The sequence below is a fragment of the Dendronephthya gigantea genome, unplaced genomic scaffold (assembly GCF_004324835.1).
Source record: "Dendronephthya gigantea isolate DGI-Jeju-01 unplaced genomic scaffold, DenGig_1.0 000361F, whole genome shotgun sequence".
NCBI classification, from domain to species: domain Eukaryota; kingdom Metazoa; phylum Cnidaria; class Anthozoa; order Malacalcyonacea; family Nephtheidae; genus Dendronephthya; species Dendronephthya gigantea.
The window spans coordinates 1-12,677 of NW_021163371.1; the positions used below are offsets into that span (position 1 = coordinate 1).

The 12,677-nt window shown below is 34.4% G+C and overlaps 1 protein-coding gene across 1 annotated transcript in view; it reads right to left on the reverse strand.

Annotated features, from left to right (window-relative positions):
* Window positions 1–7: 7 nt before the first annotated feature.
* LOC114542546 (fibrillin-1-like) overlaps window positions 8–12,677 on the reverse strand; it is a gene marked incomplete at its 3' end in the record, with an annotated part of 35,450 nt that continues 22,780 nt past the window's right edge. Inside the window, exons 10-26 of the mRNA XM_028562067.1 lie at window positions 12,385–12,507; window positions 12,037–12,159; window positions 11,386–11,508; window positions 9,525–9,647; window positions 9,179–9,301; window positions 8,528–8,650; window positions 7,754–7,876; window positions 7,408–7,530; window positions 6,757–6,879; window positions 6,363–6,485; window positions 5,937–6,059; window positions 4,109–4,231; window positions 3,687–3,809; window positions 2,101–2,223; window positions 1,678–1,800; window positions 832–954; window positions 8–110 (exon numbers count right to left, since the gene is read on the reverse strand). Of these exons, the coding sequence (XP_028417868.1) occupies window positions 8–110; window positions 832–954; window positions 1,678–1,800; window positions 2,101–2,223; window positions 3,687–3,809; window positions 4,109–4,231; window positions 5,937–6,059; window positions 6,363–6,485; window positions 6,757–6,879; window positions 7,408–7,530; window positions 7,754–7,876; window positions 8,528–8,650; window positions 9,179–9,301; window positions 9,525–9,647; window positions 11,386–11,508; window positions 12,037–12,159; window positions 12,385–12,507 (2,071 nt within the window). The remainder of the gene's footprint in view (window positions 111–831; window positions 955–1,677; window positions 1,801–2,100; window positions 2,224–3,686; window positions 3,810–4,108; window positions 4,232–5,936; window positions 6,060–6,362; window positions 6,486–6,756; window positions 6,880–7,407; window positions 7,531–7,753; window positions 7,877–8,527; window positions 8,651–9,178; window positions 9,302–9,524; window positions 9,648–11,385; window positions 11,509–12,036; window positions 12,160–12,384; window positions 12,508–12,677) is intronic.

The following is a 12,677-nucleotide window of genomic DNA, read 5'->3' on the forward strand; positions in this document are numbered from 1 at the left end:
AATTTGCTGTCTTGGACTCATACAATTACAACGGTATGCTCCAGGAAAGTTGAAACATTCTTGACCTGCACCTGAACATTTTCGCGATGCTCCAACACATTCGTTTATGTCTGCAAAGATAGAAATGGGAAATCCAATCGGTAATTACGTCACAACATTATCGTTTTAAATTTGGAACCACCTTAGTTAAATCAGACGGATTTCAAGTTTTACTTTCACGAGTCAGGGGCAAAGATACAAAACATTCTTCCTCAACACATGCACGAGGCAGTCTTCCCACCATATCCTGTTGAACTGGAACAACACCCCATTATTGTGGAAAGAGATGAGTCTGGACATAAAATTAAAATTTTACTACTTCTTTAACTAATTCATTGTTCAGCCGGCTAGGGTATAATGCCTTTTTATATATACGAAAGGTTTAACCAGATCATGATATCAAAATCGTTTTGGATAATCCCATGAATGATTTAGTTGTGAAGCAAACACTATATATGCGAAAAAAAAACAAGCAATTTGTTCTTAAAGTGATGAGGTTTGCCTGAAAAATGCTTTACTTTCAAATCGACAAACTAATGCGGCATTTTCAAGAGTATACAATGCAAGACTAGACTGTGCAAAGGCGTGGTCATAACTATGGTTCCTGATAAATAAAAGTTACATGAAGCTTTTAATACCCGGTAAATTCAAGCGTATTTATTAAAAGCGTATTTATAGCCGGTGGATTAATGCTCCGTAAATTGAAGACGGTGCCACCAGGATTCACAAATGATCAGCAGCCAACGCGAGCAATGGTCGCAGTAGCATTAGCAAAGTTGCAATGAAAAATACCTTCGCATGTAGCTCCATTTCCTGTATAACCTTCATTGCAGGTACAAGTGAACCAACCAATGGTGTTTTTACACGTTGCTTGGCTGTGACAATTATGCGTTCTAAGTATGCATTCGTCCACATCTTCAAAGGTAATAAATCATGAATATTAACATTCGAGTTGTTTTTTTATTGTATTTTCATATACTAAAGTCCAATTAGACTGTTTATCTATAATTGTCACTTTATGAAGTATGAATGCCTTTTATGATTAACTATTAATGGTTATTATATTGCTGAGCAGTCTATAGTATAATTATAGGTGTGCCAAAGACAGTTTTGCATGCCTGTTAGTCGTCTTGATGGGTTTATTAGCCTTTAAAGACCTGGGGTCAACTCGGTTAAACAAAAGAAAATTGATTTGCAATTCCCTATTTGAGGTCTTGTCCAGTAACTTTAAAGGTTCATAAATCCATCAAGATTTTTCTATAACAAAACGTATTGTATCTTTTTTATAATGCCTTAAACGTTTTACATATTCAAAATCCACAAAATGTTATAGACACTTTAAGCGATCGAGTTGGTTTTCTTTAAATAATAACGTCCAATTAGACTGTATAAGTCATTATTGTCACTTTCAGTGAAGTATAAATGTCGTTTATGATTAACTGTGAACATTTTAAGCGGAAATAAATAAGGAATAATTATCAGGAAATATTGTTGCAAATAAATTATCTGAAATAAATGTTGATGACTTGATAAATATAATGTAAATTTGTTGGCAAACTGCGTTTAGACAATAGATGAGCAACGAACGGGTGCAATTGTTGTGGGAGCGGTTGCAAAGTTGTATTGTTAATTGCATACCTTCACACATGGTTCCATTTCCTGTATAACCTTCATTGCAGGTACAATTGAACGACCCAGTGGTATTACTGCACGTTGCCTGACTGTGACAATTATGAGCCCCAACTGTGCATTCGTCAACATCTTGAAAGGCAATAAAGATTGAATATTAAACGACCGAGTTGGTTTTCCTTAATGCACGTGCGTTCATATAATAACGTCCAGTTAGACATTATAATTAATTTATAATTGTCACTTTATGAAGTATAAATGCTTTTTATGATTAACTATTAATGGTTATTATCTTGCTGAGCAGTTTATAGTATAATTATAGGTGTGCCAAAGACAGTCTTGCATGCCTGTTCGTGGTCTCGTCCGATTCCAGAATTTTAGATTTTAAATTTAGAGCAAAATTATGACGAAATTTTAATGAAAACTACGTACCTTTGCACGTGGTTCCATCTCCTGTAAAACCTTCATGGCAGGTACAATTGAACGAGCCAGCGGTGTTTTTACACGTTGCTTGGCTGTGACAATTATGCGTATTAAGTGTGCATTCGTCCACATCTTCAAAGGTAATAAATCATGAATATTAAACATAGTACGAGTTGATTTTCTTTAATGAATGTTTATATAATAACGTCCATTTAGACTGTAGTTATAATTGTTACTTTTAATGAAGTATAAATGCCTCTTATGATTAACTTTTAACATCTTAAACGTAAATAGACAATGAATAATCTATGCAAAAACCTCGGTCTAAAATTTCACAGCACAGATTGAACAAGCGAGCTCAATAATCTGTTTATTATACGGCTGAACTGGTCCTGGTACGGAATATACGGACCACGGTCCGGATATGGGTTTTACGGAACGCTCGTCAACCAATCAGAATGGACGATTTTTAACAGCCAAAAATAAATTATGAATATTAAACTGCCCATACCATTGTTGTAGATTTTGAATACATCAAAAGTTCAAGTTATTTCAAAAAACATTGCAATACATTTTGTTTTAATTGAAAAAAATTGTCTTGATGGATTTATTAAAGTGCCTATATCACTTGTGCATGGGATCTTTACGGATTTGAATAGAGCTTGAAAAATTCGTTTATAAGTTCTACAACCCTTTTTAATATAATTAAATAGTTTCGGAAATATTCTTATCTAAACATGACGATTTGCCTAAATTTCCGTCGTAGTCTGGGGCCTGGGACTCAGGAAACCGAGTTCTTGTCAAAAATAATATAATCAATTATAATTTTACTTTGATCTTCCAATAGCGTAAATATTTTGGGAAAAACTCGCCCAGTTGCTAGAGCCATACACAACGCACCGTTCTCGCATTTTTTTCTTGAAAAGCGCAAACTATATCGCCAGTGAAACTCTTCATGTTGACATTATAAAAGACGGCGTGTTTGCAAATCATTTCTGAGTCCCAGTCCCCCCAACCGACATATTCTCGAAACTATTTAATTATATCAAAAAGGGTGGTAGAACTTATAAAGTAATTTTTAAAGCTCTATACAATTCCGTAAAGATCCCGCAAGTGATATAGGCACTTTAACCCTTACATTTGCCGGATGTGGGTTCAAATCGATGAAACAAAAGAAAACTGATTTGCAATTCCTGATTTGAGGTCATGTCTGGTTAACTTTTACGGCTAATAAATCCATCAAGATTTTTCTATGACAAAATGTATTGTATTTTTTTTATAATGCCTTAAACTATTTATATATTGAAAATCCACAACATGCATGGTATATGCACTTTAAGCAATCAAAGTTGTTTTTTTTTAAATAGTAACGTCCAATTAGACTGTATAAGTCGTTATTGTCACTTTCAGTGAAGTATAAATGTCTTTTATGATTAACTGTTAATATTTTAAACGGAAATACAGTAAATGTTGACGACTTGCACACATATAATTTAAATTTGTTGGCAAACCGCGTTTAGACAATAGATGAGCAACGAACGGGTGCAATTGCATGTTGTGGGAGCGGTTGCAAAGTTGTATTGTTAATTGCATACCTTCACACATGGTTCCATTTCCTTTATAACCTTTATTGCAGGTACAATTGAACGACCCAGTGGTATTACTGCAAGTTGCCTGACTGTGACAATTATGAGTCCCAAGTGTGCATTCGTCAACATCTTCAACGGCAATAAAGATTGAATATTAAACGACCGAGTTAGTTTACCTTAATTCACGTGCGTTCATATAATAACGTCCAATTAGACATTATAATTAATTTATAATTGTAACTTTTTGAAGTATAAATGCTTTTTATGATTAACTATTAATGGTTATTATCTTGCTGAGCAGTTTTTGTATAATTATAGGTGTGCCAAAGACAGTGTTGCAAACCTGTTAGTGGTCTCGGCCGATTCCAGAATTTTAGATTTTGAATTTAGAGCAAAATTATGACGAAATTGTAATGCAAACTACGTACCTTTGCACGTGGTTCCATCTCCTGTATAACCTTCATTACAGGTACAATTGAACGAACCAGCGGTGTTTTTACACGTTGCTTGGCTGTGACAATTATGCGTTTTAAGTGTGCATTCGTCCACATCTTCAAAGGTAATAAATCATGAATATTAAACAACCGAGTTGGTTTTCTTTAATGCATGTTCATATAATAACGTCCAATTAGGCTGTAGTTATAAATGTTACTTTTAGAGAAGTATAAATGCCTCTCACGATTAAGTTTCAACATCTTAAACGTAAATAGTCAATGAATATTCTATGCAAAAACCTCGGTCTGAACTTTGACAGCACACATTGAACAAGCGAGCTCAATAATCTGTTTATTATATGGCTGAACTAGTCCTGGTACGGAATATACGGACCACGGTTCGGATATGGGTTTTACGGAACGCTCGTCAACCAATCAGAATGGATGATTTTTAACAGCCAAATAATAAATTATGAATATTAAATTGCCCATACCATTGTTGTAGATTTTGAATACATCAAAAGTTCAAATTATTTTAAAAAACTTTGCAATACATTTTGTTATTTTTGAAAAATTTTGTCTTGATGGATTTATTGGCCGGGTGAAACAATGCAAAAGAAAACTGATTTGGAAACCCCGATTTGAGGTCATATCCTGTTAACTTTTACGGCTAATAAATCCATCAAGATTTTTCTATAACAAAATATATTGTATTTTTTTTATAATTCCTTAAACTATTTATATATTCAAAATCCACAACATGGTATATGCACTTTAGGCGATCAAAGTTGGTTTTCTTTAAACAAGTACGATCGTACTATAGGGACCAGGAACTGCGTAACCGAGTTTAATTTCTGAACTGCATCGTATTTATAACAATGGAGAGGACAATGTATTTCTAATCGTTTCCGTTTACTTATACAGGGTGTCCCAAAAAAACGAAAACTATTGAAATCACTCATTGTTAAAATTTGAATGCCGTGTGCACGAATTTTAGCCGATGGGGATTTAATGCAACTCAGTAAAATGCTAAATGCTTTGTCTTGCTAGAGAAAGGGGACATATCGAAGGTCATGGTGATTGAGATGCACATTTCAGTATTGTTGATAAATATCATTTTTGCGTACGAGCAAATTTTACTGCATCATATGCATGCATAAAAATGCTTATGGAAAACATTTACACACTTGTGGGTCCCAACAGAGTGCTTAGGCATTCAAACTCTAACAATTACATTGTTTTAGGGGATTTCAATAGTTTTCGGTTTTTTGGGGACACCCTGTATATAGGCTGAATATTAATGATATGTATATATTATTTGCTGCAAATATATCAAGAATTGCTTGTAACTTGCTTCAAAGGTCAAAAGTAAAAATTCGAACTCCGTCAATCGATGCGGAATAATGCTTAGAATAATGCTTAGAATAATTGTGCCAAGTTTCATTCCGATCAAACAAGTAATGAAAGAGCCTTAGGGTTTTTTTAAAGAGCGTCGCCCCCTAACAACAACAACAACAACAACAACAACAACAACAACAACAACAACAACAACAACAACAACAAGATTAGCAGCGGTTAGGGACCAGTTCCTGGTCCAATAATAACGTCCAATTAGACTGTATAAGTCATTATTGTCACTTTCAGTGAAGTATAAATGTCTTTTATGATTAACTGTTAATATTTTAAACGCAAATAAATGTTGACTACTTTCATATACATATAATGTAAATTTGTTGGCAAACAGCGTTTAGACAAAAGATGAGCAACGAACGGGTGCAATTGTTGTGGGAGCGGTTGCAAAGTTGTATTGTTAATTGCATACCTTCACACATGGTTCCATTTCCTGTATAACCTTTATTGCAGGTACAATTGAACGACCCAGTGGTATTACTGCAAGTTGCCTGACTGTGACAATTATGAGTCCCAAGTGAGCATTCGTCAACATCTTCAAAGGCAATAAAGATTGAATATTAAACAACTGAGTTGGTTTTCCTTAATGCACGTGTGTTTATATGATAACGTGCAATTAGACTGTAATAACTATAACTTATTTATAATTGTCTCTTTTTGAAGTATAAATGCTTTTTATGATTAACTATTAATGGTTATTTTCTTGCTGAGCAGTTTATAGTATAATTATAGGTGTGCCAAAGACAGTCTTGCATGCCTGTTAGTGGTCTCGTCCGATTCCAGAATTTAGATTTTAAACTTAGAGCAAAATTATAAAATTGTAATGCAAACTACGTACCTTTGCACGTGGTTCCATCTCCTGTATAACCTTCATTACAGGTACAAGTGAACGAGCCAGTGGTGTTTTTACACGTTGCGTGATTGTCACAATTGTCACTACCAAGAGCGCACTCATCAACATCTTTAAAGGTAATAAATGATGAATTTTAAACCACCGAGTCGTCTTTTTTAGAGATACGTGCACATAATATAGTAAATTAATTTGCAATATTGTGTAATAATTATTATTGTCTTCTTCAACAGCTTATATATGCCTGTTTGTGGCCAAAGACAGTGTTTTGTGCGTGTTCGTCGTGCCTTTCCCAGTCTTTGGATCTTGGAACTTTAGACGCTGTTCCCAAAGAACTGATGAATTTACATCATAAGCAGTTAAATGAATGCAAAGTACGTACCTTCGCACGTGACACCATCTCCTGTATAACCTTCATTACAGGTACAAGTAAACGAACCAGTGGTGTTTTTACACGTTGCTTGATTGTCACAGTTGTCAGTGTCAAGTGCGCATTCATCAACATCTTTAAAGGTAATAAATCATGAATATTTGGCAAAAAAGGCGGGCAGTTTCGATGAATGCGTACATTCGAGGCAGCTGGGATTACAAATTGGATAGCAATTGAGAAATAGTTGAGAAATAAGAAGGACTGAAAAAGTTTTTGTAATTAAAACGAGTTCCAAATAATTATATGATCTTAGGTTTCTTTTGAATTAAATAAATCTTTATTGCAAATGAAGATAAAGTTATAGCTGAAATAAATGTGGTTGACTTGCATACATATAACGAAAATTTGTTGGTAAACTTCGTTTATAAAATCAGGATCTTAGCTAGACTTTTTAATTGGGGGACCGTCATAAATTTATATATCCACGTTTATATATCATAGGAACAATAGCGTAGAAAATAAATCAGTGTAGAATAGGTGTAATATATGAATATACATTCCCCGCGCAATTAAGCTTCTAGTTACGGCTCTGTATTCAAGATGATCAACGAACGGCATAATTGTCGTGCCAGTGGTTGCAAAGTTGTATTGTTAATTCCATACCTGCACACATGATTCCATTTCCTGTATAACCTTCATTGCAGGTACAAGTGAACGACCCCGTGGTATCATTGCACGTTGCCTGACTGTGGCAATTGTGAGTCCCAACTGTGCATTCGTCAACATCTTCAAAGGTAATAAAGATTGAATATTTAACGAAGGAGCTGGTTTTCTTTAATGATTAACTGTTAACGGGCTATTAATAGTCTTGCTGAGCAGTTTATAATTATTATAGTTATAGGTGTTCCAAAGCAGCAGTGTTGTTAGTGTTTTTCGCATTCCGATTCCAGAAAATTAGATTTTAAATTAAGACCAAAACTATAACAAAATATTAATGCAAAGCACATACCTTCGCATGTAGTACCATTTCCTGTATAACCGTCGTTACAGGTACAAATGAACGAACCGGTGGTATTACTGCACTTTGCTTTACTGTCGCAATTATGAGTCCCAAGTGTGCATTCGTCAACATCTTGAAAGGTAATACAATTGAACATTAAACGACGGACACTGTTAAATAACTCAATGTGCATATTTTGCTCATATAACAGTGTCAAATTTCATTGTCATAATTATGACTGTTGCTTTGACAATCTCATCAGTGACAATTAATTATGAGTTCAAAGTTTGCATTCGTCAGCATCTTCTAAGGTAATATAATTGAACATTAAACGACGGACACTGTTAAATAACTCAATGTGCATATTTTGCTCATATAACAGTGTCAAATTTCATTGTCATAATTATGACTGTTGCTTTGACAATCTCATCAGTGACAATTAATTATGAGTCCCAAGTGTGCATTCGTCAACATCTTCAAAGGTAATATAATTGAACATTAAACGACGGACACTGTTTAATAACTCGATGTGCTTATTTTGTTCATATAGCAGTGTCAAATTTCATTGTCATAATTATGACTGTTGCTTTGACAATCTCATCAGTGACAATTAATTACGAGTTCAAAGTTTGCATTCGTCAGCATCTTCTAAGGTAGCAAAGATTGAATATTTAATGCGCGTTCATACAGTAACGTCCAAATAGACTGTAGAAGTTATAATTCTTCTTTTTATGAAAAAAAATTATTTTATGAAAAACAAAAATAGTAATAAAAAGTACATACCTTCGCACGTAGTTCCATTTCCTGTATACCCTTCATTGCAGGTACAAGTGAACGACCCACTGGTGTTTTTACACGTGGCTTGATTGTCACAGTTGTCAGTGTCAAGTGCACATTCATCAACATCTTTAAAGGTAATAAATCATGAATATTTGGCAAAAAAGGCGGGCAGTTTCGATGAATGCGTACATTCCGGGCAGCTGGTATTACAAATTGGATAGCAATTGAGAAATAATTGAGAAATAAGAAGGACTGAAAAAGTTTTTGTAATTAAAACGAGTTCCAAATAATTATATGATCTTAGGTTTCTTTTGAATTAAATAAATCTTTATTGCAAATGAAGATAAAGTTATAGCTGAAATAAATGTGGTTGACTTGCATACATATAACGAAAATTTGTTGGAAAACTTCGTTTATAAAATCAGGATCTTAGCTAGACTGTTTAATTGGGGGACCGTCATAAATTTATATATCCACGTTTATATATCATAGGAACAATAGCGTAGAAAATAAATCAGTGTAGAATAGGTGTAATATATGAATATACATTCCCCGCGCAATTAAGCTTCTAGTTACGGCTCTGTATTCAAGATGATCAACGAACGGCATAATTGTCGTGCCAGTGGTTGCAAAGTTGTATTGTTAATTCCATACCTGCACACATGATTCCATTTCCGGTATAACCTTCATTGCAGGTACAAGTGAACGACCCCGTGGTATCATTGCACGTTGCCTGACTGTGGCAATTGTGAGTCCCAACTGTGCATTCGTCAACATCTTCAAAGGTAATAAAGATTGAATATTTAACGAAGGAGCTGGTTTTCTTTAATGATTAACTGTTAACGGGCTATTAATAGTCTTGCTGAGCAGTTTATAATTATTATAGTTACAGGTGTTCCAAAGCAGCAGTGTTGTTAGAGTTGTTCGCATTCCGATTCCAGAAATTTAGATTTTAAATTTAGACCAAAACTATAACAAAATAGTAATGCAAAGCACATACCTTCGCATGTAGTACCATTTCCTGTATAACCGTCGTTACAGGTACAAATGAACGAACCGGTGGTATTACTGCACGTTGCCTTACTGTCGCAATTATGAGTCCCAAGTGTGCATTCGTCAACATCTTGAAAGGTAATACAATTGAACATTAAACGACGGACACTGTTAAATAACTCAATGTGCATATTTTGCTCATATAACAGTGTCAAATTTCATTGTCATAATTATGACTGTTGCTTTGACAATCTCATCAGTGACAATTAATTACGAGTTCAAAGTTTGCATTCGTCAGCATCTTCTAAGGTAGCAAAGATTGAATATTTAATGCGCGTTCATACAGTAACGTCCAAATAGACTGTAGAAGTTATAATTCTTCTTTTTATGAAAAAAAATTATTTTATGAAAAACAAAAATAGTAATAAAAAATACATACCTTCGCACGTAGTTCCATTTCCTGTATACCCTTCATTGCAGGTACAAGTGAACGACCCACTGGTGTTTTTACACGTGCTGATTGTCACAGTTGTCAGTGTCAAGTGCGCATTCATCAACATCTTTAAAGGTAATAAATCATGAATATTTGGCAAAAAAGGCGGGCAGTTTCGATGAATGCGTACATTCGGGGCAGCTGGTATTACAAATTGGATAGCAATTGAGAAATAATTGAGAAATAAGAAGGACTGAAAAAGTTTTTGTAATTAAAACGAGTTCCAAATAATTATATGATCTTAGGTTTCTTTTGAATTAAATAAATCTTTATTGCAAATGAAGATAAAGTTATAGCTGAAATAAATGTGGTTGACTTGCATACATATAACGAAAATTTGTTGGAAAACTTCGTTTATAAAATCAGGATCTTAGCTAGACTGTTTAATTGGGGACCGTCATAAATTTATATATCCACGTTTATATATCATAGGAACAATAGCGTAGAAAATAAATCAGTGTAGAATAGGTGTAATATATGAATATACATTCCCCGCGCAATTAAGCTTCTAGTTACGGCTTTGTATTCAAGATGATCAACGAACGGCATAATTGTCGTGCCAGTGGTTGCAAAGTTGTATTGTTAATTCCATACCTGCACACATGATTCCATTTCCTGTATAACCTTCATTGCAGGTACAAGTGAACGACCCCGTGGTATCATTGCACGTTGCCTGACTGTGGCAATTGTGAGTCCCAACTGTGCATTCGTCAACATCTTCAAAGGTAATAAAGATTGAATATTTAACGAAGGAGCTGGTTTTCTTTAATGATTAACTGTTAACGGGCTATTAATAGTCTTGCTGAGCAGTTTATAATTATTATAGTTATAGGTGTTCCAAAGCAGCAGTGTTGTTAGTGTTGTTCGCATTCCGATTCCAGAAATTTAGATTTTAAATTTAGACCAAAACTATAACAAAATAGTAGTAATGCAGAGCACATACTTTCGCATGTAGTACCATTTCCTGTATAACCGTCGTTGCAGGTACAAATGAAAGAACCGGTGGTATTACTGCACGTTGCCTTACTGTCGCAATTATGAGTTCCAAGTGCGCATTCGTCAACATCTTGAAAGGTAATACAATTGAACATTAAACGACGGACACTGTTTAATAACTCGATGTGCATATTTTGCTCATATAACAGTGTCAAATTTCATTGTCATAATTATGACTGTTGCTTTGACAATCTCATCAGAGACAATTAATTGCGAGTTCAAAGTTTGCATTCGTCAGCATCTTCTAAGGTAGCAAAGATTGAATATTTAATGCGCGTTCATACAGTAACGTCCAAATAGACTGTAGAAGTTATAATTCTTCTTTTTATGAAAAAAAATTATTTTATGAAAAACAAAAATAGTAATAAAAAGTACATACCTTCGCACGTAGTTCCGTTTCCTGTATACCCTTCATTGCAGGTACAAGTGAACGACCCATTGGTGTTTTTACACGTTGCTAGATTGTCACAGTTGTCAGTGTCAAGTACGCATTCATCAACATCTTTAAAGGTAATAAATCATGAATATTTGGCAAAAAAGGCGGGCAGTTTCGATGAATGCGTACATTCCGGGCAGCTGGGATTACAAATTGGATAGCAATTGAGAAATAATTGAGAAATAAGAAGGACTGAAAAAGTTTTTGTAATTAAAACGAGTTCCAAATAATTATATGATCTTAGGTTTCTTTTGAATTAAATAAATCTTTATTGCAAATGAAGATAAATTTATAGCTGAAATAAATGTGGTTGACTTGCATACATATAACGAAAATTTAATGGAAAACTTCGTTTATAAAATCAGGATCTTAGCTAGACTGTTTAATTGGGGGACCGTCATAAATTTATATATCCACGTTTATATATCATAGGAACAATAGCGTAGAAAATAAATCAGTGTAGAATAGGTGTAATATATGAATATACATTCCGCGCGCAATTAAGCTTCTAGTTACGGCTCTGTATTCAAGATGATCAACGAACGGCATAATTGTCGTGCCAGTGGTTGCAAAGTTGTATTGTTAATTTCATACCTTCACACATGGTTCCATTTCCTGTGTAACCTTTATTGCAGGTACAATTGAACGACCCAGTGGTATCATTGCACGTTGCCTGACTGTGGCAATTGTGAGTCCCAACTGTGCATTCGTCAACATCTTCAAAGGTAATAAAATTGAATATTTAACGAAGGAGTTGGTTTTCTTTAATGATTAACTGTTAACGGGTTATTAATAATCTTGCTGAGCAGTTTATAATTATTATAGTTACAGGTGTTCCAAAGCAGCAGTGTTGTTAGTGTTGTTCGCATTCCGATTCCAGAAATTTAGATTTTAAATTTAGACCAAAACTATAACAAAATAGTAGTAATGCAGAGCACATACTTTCGCATGTAGTACCATTTCCTGTATAACCGTCGTTGCAGGTACAAATGAAAGAACCGGTGGTATTACTGCACGTTGCCTTACTGTCGCAATTATGAGTTCCAAGTGTGCATTCGTCAACATCTTGAAAGGTAATACAATTGAACATTAAACGACGGACACTGTTTAATAACTCGATGTGCATATTTTGCTCATATAGCAGTGTCAAATTTCATTGTCATAATTATGACTGTTGCTTTGACAATCTCATCAGTGACAATTAATTACGAGTTCAAAGTTTGCATTCGTCAGCA